Here is a 24,609-nt window from a genome sequence, read left to right on the forward strand (position 1 = left end):
GCTCCTCCGTCCATGGGACCTTCCAAGCAAGAGTACTGGAGTGGGGTGGCAAAAAAGAACAAATTCATTACACAACTCCAAGACATAGCTTCTCTATAGCATTTCAAATAAGAAGCAAAAATATATAAAGTTAGAATTATGTTTAGTTTAAACCAGTGTTTCAGTATTCTATTTAACTTAAAAAAGTATCTAGTTGTGCCACAATCATCCACTAATTATTAACTCAATTTAATGTCAGTACACATTTTTTAAAAAGTGCTTAAAGATCTTGGAAATTATCTTCAAACTGGCATACCAGGAGGCACAGTTACTATTGAAATAAAGTTTGCCAGAATATTAACTTAATGCAGTTGAAAAGAAATTTACATTATTCATAATCATAAATCTTTTAGAATTCATATTAATTTATTAATTTTAGAAGTAATATTAATTTATTTGATCAGTAAGCCTGCATAAGAAAAACACACCCAAGCAAATAAAATGCATAGTTAACACTTACAAGACAGCGAAAAGACATAATTGCCAAAATTTTACATTCATTATGTAATCTTGGGTTCTTAAAACGTTTCTGGATCAATTTCTGTAAGAAGATTTTTAATTAAAGTCTAGCCCATTTAAAGTATTAATGTAACCAAGCAAAGGCTCATATACTTGTGCCACAGTAAGCCAAATTCTTGACAGCAGGAGTTTTCAGCAATGTAAGGATTTATTTGCAGGGCATTCAGGAGGGTGGGGCTTCCCTGGGGGTTCAAGCAGTAAAAAATCTGCCTGCAATTCGGGAGACCTGGGTTTGATCCCTGGGTAGGGGAGATCCCCCGGAGGAGGACATGGCAACCCACTCCAGTGTTCTTGCCTGGAGAATCCCCATGGGCAGAGGAGCCTGGCCTGCCACAATCCATAGGGTCGCAAATAGTCAGACTCAACTGAGCCACTAAGCACTGCACAGTAAGGAAGTGGGATACAAATCTCAGGTCCACTCCTTCTTGGTCTTTGAGTTTGGGGGATGTTTTAAAGGGGAAAAACAAAGTTGCTACTGCTGCTGCTGCTAAGTCGCGTCAGTCATGTCCGACTCTGTGCGACCCCATAGATGGCAGCCCACCAGGCTTCCCTGTCCCTGGGATTCTCAAAGCAAGAACACTGGAGTGGATTGCCATTTCCTTCTCCAGTGCATGAAAGTGAAAAGTGAAAGTGAAGTCGCTCAGTCGTGTCCAACTCGAGCGACTCCATGGACTACAGCCTACCAGGCTCCTTCATCCATGGGATTTTCCAGGCAAAAGTACTGGAGTGGGGTGCCATTACCTTCTCCGAAGAACAAAGTTACATTTCTGATATTTCTTAATCATGATTTCAGGAGTCAAAATGTCTCTGGTTTAGAATTCTCTGGACCGTTGCTCTGGGGTCTGTGAGCTCATTTTGCCCTGGAGAAATAACCTGAGATTTTACCAGAATGATAATATCTGCAACAACAGCAATTTTAGTGGACTGACTCTGGTTGATTAGTGCTCAGTTAGCATAGGATTGAGGTCAGAGGGGACAAGAAAGGGATTGGGACCAGAAGAGACAGCAAGGGGAAAAAGTTTCAGATAAATTAGTCACTAACTCAGTATGGAAGCTCAACTTCTACATGTGCTTATTTCTCTCCATGAGCTCATCAGAACAGTGCCCCTTTAATTTATATCTTCCAGATATAGGAAAAATATCACAGGCATAAGGCAAGATCTTTCTGAATTATAGAATATTTTGGAATATTTTGTCTTTATATTCCAATAAATATTCATACTTTATTCCTTTATTGGGCAGAAAATATGCTTATGCTTATATTTTATTATTTAACCATGATCTTTATTTACTGTTATGATGAAATTGTATGTACCTATGCTAAGTCACTTCAGTCGTGTTGGACTGTAGTCCACCACGCTACTCTGTCCATGGGATTCTCGAGGCAAGAATACTGGAGTGGGTTGCCATTTCCTCCTCCAGGTGAAACTAGTATCATTAATTCACGAAATTTGGTATCAAGAAAGGGGTAGCAGCATCAGTTCAGTTCAGTCGCTCAATATCACCCCTCAAAAAGATGTTTATTCAAGTCTCAAGATATAAAGTCTTGTTAGAAACACACTTGAAAGTGAATGTGAAAGTGAAGTCTTTCGTCGTGTCCTACTCTTTGTGACCCCATGGACTCCAGACTACCACGCTCCTCCATCCATGGGATTTTCCAGGCAAGAGTACTGGAGTGGGTTGCCATTTCATAGGTAATTTTAGCCCATGTTTAAGGTCTAATTTACCTCCAATCCCCTCTGGTATTTAAAAGAATTTCTTCTCATAGCATCTCTTCTGTATATAACCAGGCAATGTAAAGCATACATATCAGCTAAACTGAAATTTTAGGTAGGACATATAGAAAACATTAGAATGAAATAAAGCAGGTAATGATCCTAGTCATGGTCGTAGGACAAAGAAGCGTCTTGAAAAATCACCTCTCTACCTGACTGCCTAAGTGTAACACATTTGCTGTATTCACTCATGCTAACATATAATTTTATATTTGCTTAGAATTTAAATTTATGGTAATTTTACGTTTTAAATCGTTAAATGGATGGGTTCCAAGACAGAGACATAGGCTCCAGGTCTTAACACCTCTATTTTACACACAGTGCTTGCTAATTGAGATTACTGTCTCTGTAGCTGCCTAGAGACTCTGTAGGGCTCCGGCTACTTGAGAACCACAGATGGAAGTGCCCAAGCTAAAGAGCGATTTTTAAAAGGGGCTTTTTTTTTTTTTTTTTTTTATTCTAGATGCCCTGAACAGACGTGGAAGTAAAACCATCTCTCAAATGTCTCTTGACAAAACAAAGTAGTCAATAAAGAATCCCCAAACTCCTGGATCATTCAAAGATCTGTGGTACCGAACCAGGCTGCAAACATAAGGGTGTGAGACTTCATGATTATTTTAAATCCCACTTTTGAAAAAAAAAAAAGAATTGTCAATTGCCCACCTCCTTACTATGAAGGTCCCGTGAACTCCTACACGCAAAAGGCTTACAAAAGTGGCCAGCACTTTGGCCAGGAGCGGTCCTTGCTCTCCTCCCATCCCCGGAGACACAGACCAGGCGCCCACTGCCCCCTTGTGGCCATGGCCTACTTCCGGCTCTTGCAAACAACGCGGCCGCTCGCGTGGCCTCCGATACGTCACATCCGGCCCTTGAGATTCGGGGTTGTGGAACCCGCGCGATGAAGTGCGTTTTTGTTACTGTAGGGACCACCAGCTTTGACGACCTCATTGCGTGTGTATCGGCGCACGACAGTCTGCAAGTGAGTGGGGGAGGCGGGCGGGCGGCGGCTGGGCTCGCCGCTCTGCGCTCGCTAGTCACTGCCGCCAGCCTGACCGCTAACCTTGGTAACCTTGCCTGACCGCGGCGCTCGCGAAGAACCCCCAGCAGCTGGACCTCAGGTGCCGCCGCCCCTCGGCCGGCTCCTCCCCGCGCCTGACTGGGCCCTCCTTCCGCTCCCCCGCTCCTCAGATTCCTCCGCCTCCTCTGCCTGTTCCCCGCCGCCTTCCTGGGCCGCTCCTCCCCATCCTCCAGCTCCTCCTTTCCCCCCGGCTTTTCCCCTCCGATTCTCCGCCTCCGCCTCTCCATCCTCCGGCTTCGCCCCTCCTTCCAGCGGCTCCGCCTCCCCGAGCCAGGCTCCGGCCCGCCTCCTGGTCCCGGGCCCGCCTCGCAGGCCGCTCCTCAGGCCCGCTCAGGGATGTGCAGTCTACGCGCACCGTGGGCCCGGCTCGGCCCCAGCCGACCGGGCCTGCTGGCGCGCCGCCCTCGGTCCGAGGCCACTGCGCCTTCCTTCCGCCTCAGGCGTCCTCCTGTCCGGCGTCCACGCGCGTCCTCTCCTCAGGGCTCGTGTTCCTGCAGCCCCAGTTCTGGGCCCCGACAACGTTGTGCCTCACTCTTCCTCCCTAGTTTGCAACGTCTCTTTAAGAGTCTTTGCCTTGCTTCCTCTATCTTGCAGGGCCGTTTCTTGCCCGTCGTGGTGAGATGGGGCGTTTAGATCGCTTAGGGTTAGTGAGGCTCGACGTTGGGGCCCAGGACGGGAAAAAGGAGCCTTTTGAAAAACTAGTTCGACTAGTTGGCATCCCGTGCATTGATTGGGGGATTTGTTGCCGTCATTGCTGTTTTCCAGTGGCCTGTTTAAAAGGCCTGCTTTTTCTTTTTTTTTCCATTTCAGATAATCCAGAGCCTCGGTTACAACCGACTTGTCCTACAAATAGGTAGAGGAAAGGTGGTACCTGAACCATTCAGTACTGAGTCATTCACTCTGGATGTTTACAGGTATAAGGATTCACTGAAGGAAGACCTTCAGAAAGCAGATCTTGTTATTAGTCACGCAGGTAAAGTGCCTTAGAATCGCCCTGTTTGGTTTTTGATCGATCATAAATAAGAACAGAATCTCGAACCTTTCTGATGTAAAAGAAAATCACTAGATTAACTCACCAGCAGCCCTTTTGAATATAATACTGATTTCAATATAACAGTCGAGACCAAGAACATTATTGGAGAGGATTTATAATTTCTGGGTGATAAGAAAATGGGAAATCAGTCACTGAAGCCCAGCTTTACAGTTAGGAACCCTAAACACAGAGGGGCAAAATATATATCCAATGACATGTGTTAAGAGTTGTCAGTTGAAAAAAAAAAAGAGTTGTCAGTTGAAATTAATATCTGGGCTTAGATCTGCAGGAATGTTCAGCAATTGGTCATTGAGATGCTGCTGGCTTTGGAAGATTTTTTATACTTCTATTAAAAGATTAAGTAACTTGTCCAGTCAGTAAGTGGTAGGCAGATAACAGGCTGGTGCTGGCATCATCTACCCCAAAAGAATTTGTTCACTTAACAGTCTCCTCGCTCCCCTTTGAGCTATCTAAATGAGTTTAGATTTAAAAGTTGAATTGACCCAAATATCGTATATGTGCATGTTTGTGGAGATTTATTCTATTTTGACAGGCAGACTCATAAGGAGTGTCAAAGCGACTGAACAACAACAACAGCTTCGTGTATAGTATGTTGAACCTGAATCTTATTTGTATTCAGGGCCCATGCCCAGGGCATACTACTGGAGGGCAAGTTGCAAAGCACTGAATCATAGGTCTTAAAATTGTTGGCAGTGATAAAGAATGTATTTTTCTTTTTAAAAAAATATAAATTTATTTATTTTAATTGGAAGTTAATTACCTTACAATATTGTATTGGTTTTGTCATACATCAACATGAATCCGCCACAGGTTTGTAACACTTACTAGAGAGCAAGACATAACTATTTTTTGTCATTTTGAATCTATGATTAAAAGGCTTGTAGCGTTGCCTTGAGTTCAAGCTGTAAAGCCTGGTGAAGCACCTTAACTTTTTTTAAAACTATATTGACAAATTTGGTGTATTTTTGTAGGTGCAGGAAGCTGTTTGGAGACTTTGGAGAAAAGAAAGCCACTTATAGTGGTTATAAATGAAAGGTTGATGAACAATCATCAACTGGAATTGGCAAAGCAGCTACACAAAGACGGGCATCTGTTCTACTGTACCTGCAGGTATACTAGAAACTGATTATTTGACCTTTTGTCTTGATTCCTTCCTAGCTATTCTTACCTGCCTACCTAACCAACCTGTGTCTTTGACTTCTTACTTTCTTCCACTTAGCAAACATTTTGAGTTTCTCACCAGTAAAACCTGCTCCTTTGTCTTCTGCTTTGACTGTGATCTCTGTGTTGTATTTCTTTCAGTGTCTATGCTTATTTCATTGCATGTGAATATCTGAATGTGTGTGCACATGTGTCTATTTATGTTCGTCTGGGTGTTCAGGTCTCTGAGGATATAAACTTTTGAGTTCATTATTTTTCATTATGCAAGGAAGGCATTTGCATATTTTCAATTAAGGTTTTGACTTCAGTAAATCCACTGGAATCCCTGAATTAAATTTACTCGTTTATTCAGTCATTCAACTATACCTAATGCAAAGCAGGCATTGTTTTGATGTTGTGGAAACTGAAAGTCACTGAATCATGTCCCATTGTTTGCAACCCCAGGGAGTGTACAGTCCACAGAATTCTCCAGGCCAGAATACTGGAGTGGGTAGACTTTCACTTCTCCAGGGGATCTTCCCAACCCAGGGATCGAACCCAGGTCTTCCACATTGCAGGCAGATTCTTTACAGCTGAGCCACAAGGGAAGCCCAAAAATACTGGAGTGGGTAGCCTAGCCTATCCCTTGTTCAGTGGATCTTCCTGACCCAGGAATCAAACTGGGGTCTCCTGCATTGTAGTCATATTCCTTACCAACTGAGCTATCAGGGAAGCCCTTGGTGCTGTGGATATAGTGCTGAACATGATATAATGTCCCTGCTCTCTTGGTACCTGTGTTCCAGTGGTGGGAGATAGACATTAAACAGTTCATAAATAAGCAATCCAGAGAATTTCACATGGTGAAATGTGTTATGGAGAAAATAGGGCAGGGTGATGTGATAGCTGGGGTGAAGACTAATTAGAATGGTCAGGGAAGGCATGACTGGGTGTGCATTTGAGCTGAAACCTAAATGTCTAGAAAGAGCCAGTCATGTGAAGCTCTAGAGTCAAAAGCAACATTGGAAACTGCAAAGGCCCTAAGTTGGGAATGAGCTTGGAGTTTGGTGTCTTTGAGGAATAGAGGGTTAGTGTGGCAGAAGTATAGTAAGCAAGGGTGGCTGTAATATGAAGATGAAGCTGGGTGGGGAGAGCTCACATAAAAATTCTGGTTTTATTCTATGTCTAATAAGAAATATTTTAAAAGAGTATTTTAAGCAGAGGAATTGCTTTTTGGTAAGGAGTATTATTTTCTAGAAGTGTATTAGAATTCAGCAAGAACTGATCAACATCACAATAGAAGGATGAAGAAAATTCCTGGTTTGTTTTCTATTAATTCTTCTTCCGACACTAGAAGCTTGCCAAAGGGTCAGGTCAGTAATTCCCAATTATTTGATTTTAAATACAGTCCTAATTTGATGTTTTCAAAGGAAAAAAACCTCATGGAAGTATTACAGAATAAATATTTATGTTATTAAAAGTTGAAATTTAAAATAAACTTTAGAAGAAACTGGCTAGAACATAAGCTTTTCTTTTAATTTTATGTTTTTTATCTCTTAGACACTCAACAAGTACTTGTTCATTCATTATTTATTGAGCACATATTATGTGCCAGGCATTATTCTAGACACTTGGCATATGTCAGTGAACACAAAAACAAAGATTTTTATTTTCATTGAGAGGAGACAGATTCATTGAATGTTGCAGGAGCAATGGTTGGTGTTCTAATCCCTGTAATGATGGAGGAGAGGGAATGTCAGCATGGCTTTGTAATATAGAAGCCATTCTTACAATATTGTGAGTGTGGGGAGAAGCCAGATAATAAACATTACTTGGGCTGCAGATAATTGGCATATCTGTGCTTAGGTAGTCGAGATTGTTACAGGTTAATACCATTTTTGAAGTAGAATAAATAATCATCTTCCTTAGTTTATGCAAGTTAATTTTTCCAGATACCTTTGATGAGTATTTTCATTTTAAATATTAAATTAGCTTTGATTTTTATGTTAGTACATTAAAAAATGGGAAACATTGATTTCATAAACACTTTCTGACTCTCAGGCTGAAAGGGCAGTTGTACAAGTCTCCAGTTTATTAATCTTTTTTCAGTTCTAGAATTCTTTTTTACTTGTATTAATTTCAAGAAAGTCACATGCATGAGTGCCATGAGAAGAATCAACAATTGGTTGTATTTTCATTTTAGTTGTATCATTTGTTTGCCACAAATCTAGACTGGATGATTGTATGTCTGTTCTAACTTAAGTGGCTGCTATAATATAAAATTTCTTGAAGTAATAGTTTTATGTTGTGATTGAAACCTTATTTCCAACATGCATGGCGATTGTACGTTGCTTAATTATATATGGATTTATAATAGTAAATAACTAGCAAAAAAAGTTATTTTACAATCATCATGCATGGTCTAGCAGTCTCCCCAGCTTATTGTGCTTGTCTTATAACTGTCACTCTTGGTTTCATTTATTCTGTTTTCCTAAATTAATTTACTTCAAGTTATATCTGCATAGTCCTGAGAAGTGTTCCAAAGCCATATGACCACATTTTTCATGAAATAACATTTCTGAACTATTTCAGTTGACATAAAAGATTAAGTGACTGTTGCATTGCTATTGACATAAGGTCTTTGTGTTGTTTTATTATTAGTGTACATACCTGTAATATTAAAATACATTAAAATTCACATAGTTTGAGAAGCATCACATTATTCTTGGAAGTTAGATTCAGTCATCAAGTGGGCAGAATTGAATTATGAAATTTTCTCCCATGTTACCTAATATTTTTCTTCTTTTGTTTTAGCATGCTTCCTGGGCTGTTACAGTCAATGGACTTATCAACACTGAAATGTTTTCCTCCTGGCCAGCCAGAAAAATTTTCTACATTTTTGGATAAAGTTGTTGGATTGCAAAAATAAACACTAAACTCTCAACACTTTAAAAATACCCCTCAAATTCAACCCGTGGAATGTGGTTAAATCAAGTTTAATATAGAGTATATGTTTATAGAATAATATAAATTAATAAGTCTCCTACATCTATAGAATGTATAGAAAATTTTATTTGTGAATGTTAGCATTTGGGTCCAAATTCTAATTGCAGTTTCACAAGTTTATTAGACTTTTTCCTAATCTTCATATTTTAGTAAAAGAAATATATAGTGAACATTCACACAGTTTATCCTTGAATCCCAAATGGGCTTGGAATCATGAAAAAAATAATTAAATACGAAAGCTTTGACAAAAACCTCAAATGTAGTTACGTTATGTTCCTTAGAGTAAACAATGAAACAGTAACAGACTTGTAAAAAAACACTTGAGTCAGAATCTTTAGCTTCATACTCCAAGAAACCAAATTAAAACAAAACAAAAATGATGGGTTGTGTTCTGTGAAATAAATTATTTATATAAGCTCAGTAATTACCTTAAAAAGATTAACTTTTGAGTCAGTTGATCTATTATACTTCAAGAAACTGTTATCCTGAAGAATAGAGTGAAGTGGATGTATTCATTTTGTTCCTATAAAGTATAAATAGAAAGTGACAATCAAATGTCAAGAAATAATTTCTAGGGGCTGCCTCATGTGAATTAAAAGTCTGGGAAGAAAAAGGTTAGAGAAATAAAAAGAAATATAAAAATCACAAGGAATTTTGTAACGGTATAATCCCACCCTTATTAATAAACACAGTTCACAATGATAAAAAAAAGTGACAAAAATAATCTTACCCAATGTCAAAGCTTTACTGGTTTGAGAAGAGTAAATCAAAAAGCATTTGTGCCGATAGGAATTGCTGTTTTTTTTTTTTTAAGGACCACCCTCTTACAGTGGTACTGAAACATTTACTGTAGCATCATAGAGGAATTATTTATGTCCTTAAAATTAGTTTTACAAATGAATAAATGATCTGAGGTGTATAATGGCCTAAATGTATGGTTTTAAAAGTCACATAGCTCAAAATAGATACTTTATGAAATTCTGAACAGGGTAAGTAGTCTCAAGACCTATAAAATAAACTAGATTATCCATAAATATTGACAGTTTTTTTGGTAGAAAGTTTAGATATAACTGATCTATAAAAGAGCATTCACTATAAAGATTTATTTTCAATAGTATTATCCCAAGATGTTAAATATTCTAAACATTTTACTTGGGATGCATTAAATAATGCTTTTGTAGATTTATTTTCCTGATTGTATTTTACTTAGGCTAATAATAAAATAAATTGTTACTAATGGTAGAAGGTGGTGGCTGAGAAGTACTCTGGGTAGCAGGAGGATGCCAACTTGGATTAAAATTTTGCTGAAATTAATCTAAAAAGTGAGTAATCTATATCTACATGGCTGGGAATTTACAGCACCATAATCATAATTGTATTATATATTAGTGTTAACCAAATGCTATAGGAAAGTCCCTATTCAAATCCATAGAGTTTCACTTTTCTGGGCTTTTCTTTTAAATGTTTTTCTCTAGTTTGAGAAAAACTGTGGCTTAAAATTTATGTTGATCACTCAGTCTTTAATTATTTTATGTCATGAAGGATTAGCCATAGGGAATCAGAAATAAATGAAAGGGTCTACTTAAACATTAGACAACTAAAAAGCCCTAAATCCTCTGCTTCTTTCCCACATGAGTACATAACCCAGATTCCATTATTTCATTTAGCAGAGGCTTCAACCAGTGGTGTCAGTTGTGTGTAGTGAGTGACATCTTGACTACAGCTTTGTAGGAAATTTTTTATCAGTTGTGGGGTTTAAAAACCAGCGAATATCTTAGAATCATTTTGATTTGGCAGGAATCTTCAAGACCGTCGAGTTCATTCCCATCGTTTCTCAGGTGAGGAAGAAGGCCAGAGGTTACAACTTGTCTAAAATAATAGCCTTTGACAGAGCTGCCACGAGAAGCAACTTCTTGACTCCCATTCCTGTGCTTTTTGTAAGTGAAGTTGCTCAGTCGTGTCCAACTCTTTGCGACCCCATGGACTGTAGCCTACCAGACTCCTCTGTCCATGGGATTTTCCAGGCAATAGTACTGGAGTGGCTTTCCATTTCCTTCTCCAGCGGATCTTCCTGACCCAGGGATCGACTCCTGGTCTCCCGCATTGTAGACAGACGCTTTACCATCTGAGCCACCAGGGAAGTGCTCTTTGTACCATACCATAATACATGTTGTAAGCTTTTTGTTTTATTTTTATGTTTGCCTAGTATTTACTTTTGGAGAAGGCAATGGCACCCCACTCCAGTACTCTTGCCTGGAAAATCCCATGGATTGAGGAGCCTGGAAGGCTGCAGTCCATGGGGTCGCTGAGGGTTGGACATGACTGAGCAACTTCACTTTCACTTTTCACTTTCATGCATTGGAGAAGGAAATGGCAACCCACTCCAGTGTTCTTGCCTGGAGAATCCCAGGGACAGGAGGGCCTGGTGGGCTGTTGTCTATGGGGTCGCACAGAGTTGGACACGACTGAAGTGACTTAGCAGTAGCAGTATTTACTTTAGTTACTTTAATCACATCCAAGGGAGATTTTCTTCATTTCCGAAGTTTATTTTAGTGGGAATTTCACAATTCACTAAGTTGGGTTTTCCTTTGGTGTGTTGCATCCTTACCTTGGACTTAAAAACTGGTGACTCCTGAGTTTTTGGAATCTAGCAAAATGCCATGGATAGGATTGATACTAGATTGAACAAATAGACTTTAAGACAAAGAATTTTAGATTTTTGGAATTGGTAGAGAATTTTAAAAATACCTAGTGCAAACCACTCATTTTACAGATTAGGAAAGATGCCAGGATAAATTAATTGCCAAGTGTTTGTCTGATTGAACCTTATGAAGAAATTAATGGTAACCAAAATTCTATTTGAAATATGTATCCACTAAAATAAAATTTGTTTAGTTTCATTACCTGATAGGGCTTCAGATTTTTTAAATCAATGCCTAAGTGCAGTGCAGTTTATTTAGCAGTTTTATGTTGAGAGATACTGAGAAGTTAAGGCAGTGAAAGAGAAAGTTTAGCATTTCGAGAAATTCACATTGTTGGTAGGTTCAGAGGTGGGCAGGTAATAGTAGAAAGTTGATTGATGTTGGAGTAAGTGAAAGGTGATGTGAAGTTATGGATGCTTGGAAAGTAAAGAATTTATAATAGACTTTATAATTTGGAAGGAAAAAAGGATTTGGTGTTAGGTAAGACAGAACTGATGAACTTGTTGTATGGTTCTGCAACATAGAAAAGTAATCATCTCAAAGTACTGTAGTGATTCTAGACACCTGGAACCTAGAATTAGAGCACTGCTTTGTATGTTTTTAAAGGCAAATCATGTAGACACAGGGCAATATAAAAAATGTTTACCACTTTGATAATTTGAGGAAGTTTTCCAAGACTAAGGATGTCAGGAATGACTAACAGTGATGTAATTTTTCTTGGTCCTTTATCTTAATAATGTAAGCACTTAATCTCTGTGATTTGTTAAAAATAGGAAATTATCAGAGATGACCAAAAATCTTCATATGGTCTGAGAAATGAGACGTATGGGCGGATTATTTGAAATTGTGTTTTGGAAACGATTTGGACTGGGTGGTCCTGATAGCTGTGTGGTAATCAATTTTCTGCTAAACAGTACCATACTTTTTGGGGGGAGTGGGGAGTGAAAAATAATAGTAACAGTTAACACCCATTGCCTGCTTAGTATGTATGGTATACTGTTTAAAACATTTTATACAAACATACTCATTTATAATATAACCTTATGAAATAGTTACTGTTCCATTTTGCAAGTGAGGAGACTGACCTCAGAGCATAATGTGAAAAAGTAGTTTTATGCTACTTAAATATCCAAAAGATGGTCTGGGAATTGTGATTGTAGCTATGTAATCTATTTCAGTTTTTACATTGCTAATTGGAAAGCATACTGATTGCTAAATTCCCAGTTGGTTACCTGGTTGCAACTTATTTGCCACGCTCTTGTTTTCTCTTAAAATGTTTGTATTTTGGGCTCTATTTTTGGTCCTCTTTATATACTTTTTCTTGGTATTTTCACTCCCAGGGTTTATCTTATTGTCTCCCATATATATCCCCCATATATATATTGAGCTCCTCTATGGTATTTCCAGTTGCCTATAGGTCATGTCAGTCTCATAAATTTCTGAAGTATCCTAAACTTGATGTGCCCCCAAACAAATCTTGCTTCTTTTCATGCTTCTGAGATCCTTATTTCTATTAATGGTGTCACCATTGAGTCAGTCCTCCAGGCTTTAACTTTTACATCTCCAATCCTTTATATATGATTGGTCACCAGATACTCTCAGCTTTACTTCCTAAATGTCTCAAGCCCACTTATTTATTTGTTCTCTTACTTTTTTTTTTTGTTTTTATTTTTAAACATAAATGCATGATAAGAATCTACTTTTTGTATTAGCAGGACTCTAGACTTGGTTCCTGCTCTGGAGTAACTCTTACAGTATGCTTGAGGAGGAACTATATTTATGAGTCTTCTGCCAGAAAAACAGTAGGCTGTCCATAAATGATAAATGCACTTCTGTAATTTAGTAGTCTTTTCTGATTATCTTGATTAGGTATTGGGGCTAGGAAACATTGTCATCTTACACACTTTCACTTCACACTGTCTTTGATTCGACTTCAAAATATCTAGTATGCCTCTCATTCAGAAGAAAGATGTGATGACCATCGCATGATATGGTGAAGTTTGTAGGATCAAGCGTTTGTAGAAATAGCATCTAAAACATAGCAGTGCTGATCCTATGTAATGTTCTAGTGGTATTTAAGGATCTGTCAAATAACGATACCTGTTGGGGATTTTTGGACAAACATGGTGTTAAAAATCCGAGATTTATAAAAAGCAGTAGCTATAGTGTTTTCCAGTAAGAGAGTACAGAGGATAACCACAAAATCACACTTAATTCCTTGTTAAATGGTTCATTCCTTACATGAATATTCTAGTACAATCTGGTATAGTTCTTTCAATTCTTATGATTTTTTGGGTGGCTAGATAAAAGATAAGCAAAAAAATCTAGCTTCAGACGGCAAGGTAAAATACGTGTTTCTTGATGTTGATATTGATTCTTAAAAAATATTTTGAGCAGTTTTTAATACCATCATGTCCTATCTGTTTTGGTATTTCATTTCTAGATCCTTACTGCCTTTATGAATTTTTACTATATCCTGGCAGATTGATACTCTGTCATGATTGATTTTTGGGGGCGGGGGGGGTCTGTGTTCTGCAGCCTACTAGATCTTAGTTCCCTGAGCAGGGATCAAACCCATGCCCCGGCAGTGGAAGCACAGAGTCTTAACCACTAGACCTTCAGAGAATTCCCATGTCATGGGATTTTGATGGCTACAGTCCTGCTTTAAAAGACAGTCGTTCTTAAGCTTTTGGGAGATCATGAAACGCTTCAAAATACTTAAAACTCTGTTTCTCTCTGTACTAACATTTTGCCATGAATTACAAGGAATTTACAGGTACCTTGAGGCTGTGCTAGGTTAAGAATCCCTAGATGGAGGCCAACTTCAGTAATTTGATTCCTTGGTCATTGTTCATTAATATTTAATGATAACAGACTCCTTTATAATTAAACCCCCTGATGAAATACATTTAAATTTAGTGACTTCCAGTTTTTATAATATAAAACAAATTATAAATTTTTCTCATTTGAAACATGCCACGCAGCATTTTGAAACTACCCTGAATACTTTAACTCAGTATCTATAACCCAAAAACTTTTGTAGTAGTTTCTAATTGATAAAAAAGAGCTAAATGAATTATATACATTTATAGTAGTTATTTTAGGATATATTACATTAGGCTATCTGGTAAAGCAACATAGTGTTATAATTTACTCATTTACTGTCAAGTGTGCTTCTAAGGTATTTGCTGAACCTTAGTTCAGTCACTGTTGGAATGTCTGTGAGAGGCCATATATTGCATTGTTTTCTGTTCATTTCCTCTTTTTTCCAGAATATACTGATTGTTTCTCTACTACTGTATGAAGAGAGTAGATAATACACCTACTCCCCAAATTTAGGAGTGAAAAACATTCCTATGTTTCATCCTAAGTAGTTTTCTGAATTTCAGTTTTTCCATTTGTAAATTAGTAAAACTAGCTTCCCTCATAGGTGACTTCTAAGACATGTGTGGCATGTTTGAAAATTAAAAAAAAAAATGTTGAAATAATACATTCCTCTTGGTTACAGTTTTTGTTTTAAGAAGTAGGATTAGGCTTAGAGATACTTTCCTAGAATTCAGTCCTAAGTAATAAAGCAAAATCTTCCTTGAATTTCATATTTAAATTCATATTCAGTCTCAAGCTGGGGTTGTGGTTAGAGAATTAAAGTTTACTTAGAGGAGTAAGGGAATGAGTCTCTTCAGTGCATCAAAACAAAAGAATGTTCTGGTCTTTATTCTCCCTTCCTTTAATCCCCTGTCTGTCTGTAGACTGATTGGACACTGCAAGTAGCTTAAAAAACAACAAAAAACAACCTTCAGTATTTCTGTGTCAATATATTTTTAAACATACTATTTTTCTTTTTTTCTCTAATCTGTATTAGAATGCTCTGGGTGGAACTAGGGAAGAGAGGAAATGAAAGCAAGTGGCTCCTGATAATGTTTCTTCTGTTTTGCATATCTGAACAAGAATAACTGTTCTGGGAAGTCAGTTATTTTTCTTTATTGCCTCCTTCCTAAAACTTTGAGGAGTTGGTATAGGGTCTTATGGCAGGATTTTGTTTTAGAACCATTGTATTCTTTTCTTCACTAATCTTGCCTTGCTAATTCTGTCTTAAATGTTCATCATGAAAAGAAGTGACAGGTTCTAGTTTCAGGGTGCTGTTAAAAATGTTTTTTAAAAAGTTTACCATTAAATTTTTCAGTAATGAAAGACCATAACAGGTTTCTATAGAATTGCAGAGCAGTTTCCCCCATTGGCCCCATGTTATTTCATACTGAAAAATGACTGAAGTAAATGATTTATCAATTTAAAAAAATGCTAATTGCCTTTACAGCAGGCAATGATGTTGTTATATACATATATCTATTATTAACTTTTTCAGTTTTGTTGACTTATAATTGACATGTAACATTAAATTGTATAACTTAATGATTTGATATGTATATATAGTGAAAAATAAGGGCTTCCCTGGTGACTCAGCTGGTAAAGACTCTGCCTGCAGTGTAGGAGACCTGAGTTTGATCCCTGGGTTGGGAAGATCCCCTGGAGAAGGGAATGGTTACCCACTACAGTATTCTGGCTTGGAGAATTCCATGGACTGTGTAAGTCCATGGGGTCAAAAAGAGTCGGACATGACTGAGCGGCTTTCACTTTCATAGCAAAAATGATTACCACAATAAGTTTAGTTAACATCCATCACCACACATAGTTATGAATTTTGTTAGGTTTAAAAATCCAAGTCTGTTTATTTCATTTGACAAGATTTATTATTTATTTTTATGTGGGCCATTCAGCCCCACAATTTGCCATGATAATATGTTAATCCCCTTACAAGCTATGGTTAATGTTGATCAGAAATTTGTTCATCTAAAGGCAGGGCATATCTGTTACCCACTTTTGACTCACAGAGAATCACACTTCCTTAGACCTGAAAGAGCTTAGACATCATATAACCTGTCAATTTTAAGTTAAGTGGCAAACCCACTCCAGTATTCTTGCCTGGAGAATCCCATGGACAGTGGAGCCTGGTGGGCTCCAGTCCATGGGGTTGCAAAGAGTTGGACACGACTGAGTGACTTCACTTTCACTTAAGGAAATCAATGCAGACAGATTGAAATGGCATAACAAATTTCATAATCTTTTCATGATACTGTATTGTCTCTTACAAATTAAAATAATTACTCAAAAGCATTTTTATACATTTACAACTATACCATATATGTCAGTGTATGCTTTTTAAAAAAATCCAGACATATTTAATTTACTTATAGAAACATGAAGGAGTGTCATCTTAGAATTAAAACTATTAGTATTTATATTCTTCATAGTACAGAGAATTTCCCTATTTCATCAGTGAAAGAAGAAATAGACTATTCCAGTTAAAACAATGAATCCCTTTTTCAAGTTGAATTAGGTATGAAAAGTAGTTGTAAAAGCACATCAATTTTATGACAGGTCAAATGATTTGTTAATTATTTTTATTTTCTTCAATTTATTTTAATCTGTACCCATAGTACAGTGCTTAAAAGGTCTTTTACGCAATTGTTTTTCTTCCTATTTTCAATGTCAAAGGGAGGAGATGCATTAAGGTTTGGGAAAGCACCTCTGAGAAGCTATATTTGAATTATGGTGTTTCTTACCTTTTTTTTTTTTTTTTTGGACCAAAGAATAATTTCTTAGTGAACCTTTTTATTTGGCAGATAGCAGTTAACAGGGGGCTTCTTTGGTGGCTCAGTGGTAAAGAATCTGCCTGCCAATGCAGGAGACACAGATTTGATCTCTGGGTCAGGAAGATTCCCTGGAGGGGGAAGTGGCAAACCACTCCAGTATTCTTGCCTGGGAAATCCCATGGACGGAGGAACCTGGTGGTCCATGGGGTTGCAAAACAGTTGGAGATGACTTTGCAACCAAACAACAACAGCAACAAATACTTATTAAGCAGTTATGTAAGCACTTGACATGTAGTATCTAATGTAATTATTCCAACATCCTTAGATTTAGATCACAGAAAAATTCCTGGAGTAACATTGCTCAGATTTTGAAAATTTGAAAGCATTTAGCTATAGTGCACTAAAAATCATTAGTAACTTGAATGCTAAAGTTGCCTGTTTAACATTGAAACTGAAAGTGAAAGTCGCTCATTTGTGTCCAACTCTTTGTGACCCCATGGACAATACAGTTTATGGAATTCTCCAGGCCAGAGTACTGGAGTGGGTAACCTTTCCCTTCTCCAGGGGATCTTCCCGACCTAGGGATCGAACCCAGGTCTCCTGTATTGCAGGTGGATTAACTTTGACTTGGCCTTCTTTCCCCTTATGGGAAAGACCAGGTCAAAGTTAAGCAGGTAACTTTGGCATTCCTTGGAGCCTTTAGAACTGGACATGGAACAACAGACTGGTTCCAAATAGGAAAAGGGGTACGTCAAGGTTGTATATTGTCACCCTGCTTATTTAACTTATATGCAGAGTACATCATGAGAAACGCTGGGCTGGAAGAAGCACAAGCTGGAATCAAGATTGATGGGAGATTTATCAATAACCTCAAATATGCAGATGACACCACCCTTATGGCAGAAAGTGAAGAGGAACTAAAAAGCCTCTTGATGAAAGTGAAAGAGGAGTGTGAAAAAGTTTGCTTAAAGCTCAACATTCAGAAAACAAAGATCATGGCATCTGGTCCCATCACTTCATGGGAAATAGATGGGGAAACAGTGGAAAGAGTGTCAGACTTTATTTTTGGGGGCTCCAAAATCACTGCAGATGGTGATTGCAGCCATGAAATTAAAAGACGCTTACTCTTTGGAAGAAAAGTTATGACCAACCTACATAGCATATTGAAAAGCAGAGACATTATTTTGCCAACAAAGGTCCGTCTAGTCAGGGCTATGGTTTTTCCTGTGGTCATGTATGGATGTGAGAGTTGGACTGTGAAGAAGGCTGAGCACCAAAGAATTGATGCTTTTGAACTGTGGTGTTGGAGAAGACCCTTGCGAGTCCCTTGGACTGCAAGGAGATCCAACCAGTCCATTCTAAAGGAGATCAGCCCTGGGTGTCATTTGGAAGGAATGATGCTAAAGCTGAAATTCCAGTACTTTGACGACCTCATGTGAAGAGTTCACTCATTGGAAAAGACTCTGATGTTGGGAGGGATTGGGGGCAGGAGGAGAAGGGGACGACAGAGGATGAGATGGCTGGATGGCATCACCGACTCGATGGACGTGAGTTTGCGTGAACTCCGGGAGATGGTGATGGACATGGAGGCCTGGCGTGCTGCAATTCATAGGGTTGCAAAGAGTAGGACACGACTGAGCAACTGAACTGAACTGAACTGGAGCCTTTAATTTTGCTAATGGGCATATGAACTTCAAAGACAGGATTATAGTATAGGGCCTTGAAATTCTCTTCTTAGCAACACTTATTAATAACTGGTGGAACACCTTGTTCTAGAGCACTGGTTTCCAAAGTGTGGTCCTGGGCTGCTGCTGCTGCTGCTGCTAAGTTGCTTCAGTCGTGTCCGACTCTGCGACCCCATAGACGGCAGCCCACCAAGCTCCTCTGTCCATGGGATTCTCCAGGCAAGAACACTGGAGTGGGTTGCCATTTCCTTCTCCAATGCATGAAAGTGAAAAGTGAAAGTGAAATCGTTCAGTTGTGTCCGACTCCTAGCGACCCCATGGACTGCAGCCTACCAGGCTCCTCTGTCTATGGGATTCTCCAGGCAAGAACACTGGAGTGGGTTGCCATTTCCTTCTCCAATGCATGAAAGTAAAAAGTGAAAGTGAAATCGTTCAGTTGTGTCCGACTCCTAGCGACCCCATGGACTGCAGCCTACCAGGCTCCTCTGTCTATGGGATTTTCCAGGCAAGAGTACTGGAGTGGGGTGCCATTGCCTTCTCTGGTCCTGGGCTAGTAGCATCAATACCACCTCAGAACTGCTTGTTTAGTTGCTGAGTTATGCCAAATTTTTCACGACCCCGTGGACTGTAGCTCACTAGGCTCCTCTGGGAAACTAGGCAAGAACACTGGAGTGGGTTGCCATTTCCTACTCCAGGGTATCTTCTGGACCCAGGGACCAAACCGCATTTCCTGCATTGGCAGGAAGATTATCACTGAGCCACCAGCGAAGCCATTAGAAATGCAGATTCTTGGGACCCACCGCAGCCCTGGCTGAATCAGAATTTCTGGGCATGGGGCAATCTTTTTCCAAGCCCTTCCCTTGAGAACCATTGTTCTAGAGGTTTGCAGTATTGGAGTAGTTTGCTGTGGAAGAATAGTTAGCCAATTAGGATTTCAAGTGTAATAGATGTTTCAAAGGACAGTATTTATTACTATGAGATTGCTTTCTATTATAAACGGGAGGAATTTTAGTATTGTCCTACAGGTCTTTTTTTAAAAGTCCTATTTTACTAATTTGGGGAACATAACTTGTAGTTACTCATTTCTGAGTCTTAGTTCATATCTTCTTTAGAATGCAATCCCTGTATAGTAATTGCAAAAATCAGGAGACAATATGTAGTTCCAGTCCTAGTACTATTGCCAATTGGATGTGAAAACATGAACAAGTCTTATAATTATTTGAAACTTATTTCTTCATCTGTAAAGAATGAAGAACTCTTGTTTAAAACAAGAGGTCCCTTTTAGCTGTAACATTATGCTTATCATTTTTCCAGTTTATTATGTTCTGTTTCTTGCTCACTTTATTGAATTAATTTATTATTTCCTAAGATAATACATGTAAATATGTAAAATATTAACTAGTTCTACAAGGCTTATAACAAGAGACAGCAGTTCTGTGTCCCATTCCTCCTCATCTCTGATCCTGCTTCCTGTAGGTAAACATTTTATATGTTTTGTAAATGATACTTTCTAACTTGTTTCTTATATTTAAATATAATCTCTAGATTTAAGCTACTAGATCTGATAGAGTGCCTGATCAACTATGGACAGAGGTTTGTGACACTGTACAAGAGACAGGGATCAAGACCATCCCCTTGGAAAAGAAATGCAAAAAAGCAAAATGGCTGTCTGAGGAGGCCTTACAAATAGCTGTGAAAAGAAGAGAAGTGAAAACCAAAGCAGAAAAGGAAAGATGTAAGCATCTGAAAGCCGAGTTCCAAAGAATAACAAGAAGAGATAAGAAAGCCTTCCTCAGCGACCAATGCAAAGAAATAGAGGCAAACAACAGAATGGGAAAGACTAGAGATCTGTTCAAGAAAATTAGAGATACCAAGGGAACATTTAATGCAAAGATGGACTCAATAAAGGACAGAAATGGTATGGACCTAACAGACGCAGAAGATATTAAGAAGATGTGGCAAGAATACACAGAAGAACTGTAAAAAAAGATCTTCACGACCAAGATAATCATGATGGTGTGATCACTTACCTAGAGCCAGACATCCTGGAATGTGAAGTCAAGTGGGCCTTAGAAAGCATCACTACGAACAAAGCTAGTGGAGGTGATGGAATTCCAGTTGAGCTATTTCAAATCCTGAAAGATGATGCTGTGAAAGTGCTGCACTCAATATGCCAGCAAATTTGGAAAACTCAGCAGTGGCCACAGGACTGGAAAAGGTCAGTTTTCATTCCAATCCCAAAGAAAGGCAATGCCAAAGAAGGCTCAAACTACTGCACAATTGCACTCATCTCACACGCTAGTAAAGTAATGCTCAAAATTCTCCAAGCCAGGCTTCAGCAATACGTGAACCATGAACTTCCAGATGTTCAAGCTGGTTTTAGAAAAGGCAGAGGAACGAGAGATCAAATTGCCAACATCCGCTGGATCATGGAAAAAGGACGAGAGTTCCAGAAAAACATCTATTTCTGCTTTATTGACTACACCAAAGCCTTTGACTGTGTGGATCACAATAAATGGTGGAAAATTCTGAAAGAGATGGGAATACCAGACCACCTGACCTGCCTCTTGAGAAACCTGTATGCAGGTCAGGAAGCAACAGTTAGAACTGGACATGGAACAATAGACTGGTTCCAAATAGGAAAAGGAGTACGTCAAGCTGTATATTGTCACCCTGCTTATTTAACTTATATGCAGAGTACATCATGAGAAACGCTGGGCTGGAAGAAGCACAAGCTGGAATCAAGATTGCTGGGAGAAATATCAATAACCTCAGATATGCAGATGACACCACCTTATGGCAGAAAGTGAAGAACTAAAAAGCTTCTTGATCAAAGTGAAAGTGGAGAGTGAAAAAGTTGGCTTAAGACTCAACATTTAGAAAACAAAGATCATGGCATCTGTTCCCATCACTTCATGGGAAATAGATGGGAAAACAGTGGAAACAGTGTCAGACTTTATTTTTTGGGGGGCTCCAAAATCACTGCAGATGGTGACTGCAGTCATGAAATTAAAAGACGCTTGCTCCTCGGAAGAAAAGTTATGACCCACCTAGATAGCATATTGAAAAGCAGAGACATTACTTTGCCAGCAAAGGTCCGTCTAGTCAAGACTATGGTTTTTCCAGTGGTCATGTATGGATGTGAGAGTTGGACTGTGAAGAAAGCTGAGCGCCAAAGAATTGATGCTTTTGAACTGTGGTGTTGGAGAAGACTCTTGAGAGTCCGTTGGACTGCAAGGAGATCCAACCAGTCCATTCTGAAGGAGATCAGCCCTGGGATTTCTTTGGAGGAAATGATGCTGAAGCTGAAACTCCAGTACTTTGGCCACCTCATGTGAAGAGTTGACTCATTGGAAAAGACTCTGATGCTGGGAGGGATTGGGGGCAGGAGGAGAAGGGGATGACAGAGGATGAGATGGCTGGATGGCATCACTGACTCGATGGACGTGAGTCTGAGTGAACTCTGGGAGTTGGTGATGGACAGGGAGGCCTGGCGTGCTGTGATTTATGGGGTCGCAAAGAGTCAGACACGACTGAGCGACTGAACTGAACTGAACTGATCTGATAGACTTTTTACTGTGGAAGAGAGGCCTTATCTCCTTCCTCACTTTCTTCCATATTAGGAAGTCTGTTTAGTTGCTAAGTCCTGTCCAACTCTTGCAACCCCATGGACCACTAGGCTCATCTGTCCATGGGATTTTCCAGACAAGAATACTGGAGTGGGTTGCCATCATCTTCTTCAAGGGATCTTCTGACCCATGGATTGAACCTGCATTTCCTGCATTGGCAGGCGGATTCTTTACCGCTGAACCACCTGGGAAGCCTCAGGAAGTCTATAGGTGATATTTAAATTTAAAAAACAAAAACAAATTTAGTTTATCAATTATGGTGAGATCTGTTTTCAGCATTGACATTATGATTTCTTTAGTAAATATTCACATATGAGGCATGTTGTGTTGATTGATTACATTTCTATAAAACTACTTCATTTTTTTTTTTTCATTTGCTCAGTTTTCTATAGAACTATTCTCAAGCTCTCCATCTGAGGAGGTCATCTTTCCTAGTATGTTTAAACATGCTAGGTTATCTGTAACTTATTATTATTTATTTTTTAATATGTCTGTGCTGTAGTTTTATTTTACCTCAACTGGTGGTTCTCTATCTAGTCCTGCTTAAAAGTCTGTCCTCCTGGAATTTCCCCTGCAACCTTACCTTAAAATTTCTTTTGCTTCTCTTTTGGAATCTTCTGTTTCCAGGGTTCCATGCACCCCACCTGTTTTTTGTGGGGTTATTAATTTTGGTTTCAGATGTCCTCCACTAGCTTTCTGATAAAGGTTGACACATTTTTTTAATCTTTCAAGTTTGAAAATGCCTTCTTCTAGTCTCCCCATCTGATTGACAGCTTGGTATAAAATTCAAGGTTGGAAATAATTTCCCCTCAAATATTGAACTTAATTGTTTTCTAGCTTATAATTCTTCTGTTGAGAATTTATTGTTATTCATATGTGTGATCTTTTGTATAAGATCTCTTTTTCCTCTCAGAAAGCTTTAGAATCTTTATTCCCTGACTTTAGAAATGTTGTTACATGCATTGCAGATCATCTTTTTTGCTTTCATTGTTCTGACTACTTCATGGACTCTTTCAGTCTAAATATAGACAGTCATATCCTGCAGTGGTAGAATTTTCCTTACATCATCATCATCATTTCTTCCCCTGCACTTTCTTCATCTCATTTTGGGACTCCTGTTGGTTGGATATTGGCTTTCCTAAATTGATCCTCTAATTTCCTTGTTTTTATCTCTACAACCTTGTCTGTTTTGTGAGCTCCTCAACTATAAATTCTGTTCCTTTTACTGCTTTTGTTTTATTCATTTTTACATTTAAATATAGCAGAATTAGCATTTTCATGTATAGTTCTATACATTTTAAAAAATGTAGAATGTAAGATACAGAACTCTTCCACTCCATCTTTAAATCCCCTCCTGTCATCCCTTTACAGTCAACCCTTTGCTGCAATCCTAACAACTGGCAGCAACTGATCTGTTTTCCCTTTCTATAGTTTTGTCTTTTCCAGTATATCATATAAATGCAGTCATACAGTATGTAACCCTTTGAAGCTCTCTTCATTGGCTTAGCACAGTGCATTTGGAATTCACCCATATTCTTGTAAGTATCCATAATTATTCTTTATTGTTGAGGAATATTCTGTTTTATGGATATACCACAGTTTTTCCATTCACCATTTGAAGGATGTTTGGATTGTTTCCAGCTTGGGAGGAATCATGATTATTAATAAAGCTGCTATAAATATTCATGTGCAGGTTTTTGTGTGAACTTAAGTTTTCATTTCTCTTGGATATTTACCCAGAAGTGGGGTTGTTAGGTCATATGACAACTCTGTTTTATTTTATAAGAATCTGCTAAACTATTTTTCCAGAGTGGATGTACTATTTTATATTCCTACCAGCAACATATGAGAGTTCCAGTTGTTCTTCATCTTTGTCAATACTTGGTATTGTCATTTAAAAAAATATTTTGGTCATTCTATGATGTATGTAGTAGTATCTCATTAAAGATAAACACATGGCCAATAAGTACATGAAGAGATGATCAACATTATTAGCCATCAGGGGAATGCAAAAAAAAGCAAAACACAAAGAAGACACCATTTCATACCTACATGGGATGGCTATAATCCAAGAGATGGACAGTAATGTGATTTGGGAACTCTCATATGCTGCTGATGAGAATGACAGTAGTGCAGCTGAAGCAATTCCATTCCTAGGTAGTACCCAAGAGACTAGAAGTGTCCAGACAAAAACTTGCACATGAATGTTTATAACAGCATCAGTAATTTGATTGTCAAAAAGTGGAAACTACCCACATAGCTGTCAACTGATGAATGGATAACTAAAATCTACCTTAACTATACAAAGGATTGAAATACTGATACATAGGTGCT

General features: G+C 38.5%; 2 protein-coding genes across 5 annotated transcripts in view; one reads left to right on the forward strand and one right to left on the reverse strand.

Annotated features, from left to right (window-relative positions):
* The window catches only part of DCX (doublecortin), a 399,460-nt gene extending 396,327 nt beyond the window's left edge, over window positions 1–3,133 (reverse strand). Inside the window, exon 1 of the mRNA XM_055565318.1 lies at window positions 2,997–3,133. The gene's annotated coding sequence lies outside the window, so the exon portion shown is untranslated. The remainder of the gene's footprint in view (window positions 1–2,996) is intronic.
* Window positions 3,134–3,158: 25 nt separating this feature from the next.
* Window positions 3,159–23,797, forward strand: LOC129639726 (UDP-N-acetylglucosamine transferase subunit ALG13 homolog). 4 transcript variants are annotated; one of them, XR_008708569.1, is made up of 5 exons: window positions 3,159–3,312; window positions 4,222–4,384; window positions 5,437–5,575; window positions 6,860–6,975; window positions 8,417–8,557. XR_008708569.1 is itself a non-coding variant. In XM_055564925.1 (4 exons), exons 1-4 carry the CDS (start codon window positions 3,232–3,234, stop codon window positions 23,780–23,782), a joined length of 459 nt encoding a protein of 152 aa, XP_055420900.1. In that variant the 5' UTR covers window positions 3,159–3,231; the 3' UTR covers window positions 23,783–23,797. The 4 variants fall into 4 exon arrangements, 3 of the variants coding, with proteins under 3 accessions (XP_055420900.1, XP_055420899.1, XP_055420901.1); XM_055564925.1 differs by lacking the exons at window positions 6,860–6,975; window positions 8,417–8,557 and adding an exon at window positions 23,707–23,797; XM_055564924.1 differs by lacking the exon at window positions 6,860–6,975.
* The last annotated feature ends 812 nt before the right edge of the window (window positions 23,798–24,609 follow it).

This window comes from Bubalus kerabau, chromosome X (genome assembly GCF_029407905.1).
Source record: "Bubalus kerabau isolate K-KA32 ecotype Philippines breed swamp buffalo chromosome X, PCC_UOA_SB_1v2, whole genome shotgun sequence".
Taxonomy (NCBI): domain Eukaryota; kingdom Metazoa; phylum Chordata; class Mammalia; order Artiodactyla; family Bovidae; genus Bubalus; species Bubalus kerabau.

Bases quoted from the DNA above. Each gene is read 5' to 3' on its own strand.
- LOC129639726 (XM_055564924.1), top strand. From the start codon at position 3,232: ATGAAGTGCGTTTTTGTTACTGTAGGGACCACCAGCTTTGACGACCTC. The intron at 3,313-4,221 runs GTGAGTGGGGGA...TTTCCATTTCAG, and splicing joins CGGCGCACGACAGTCTGCAA to ATAATCCAGAGCCTCGGTTA. The intron at 5,576-8,416 runs GTATACTAGAAA...CTTTTGTTTTAG, and splicing joins CTGTTCTACTGTACCTGCAG to CATGCTTCCTGGGCTGTTAC.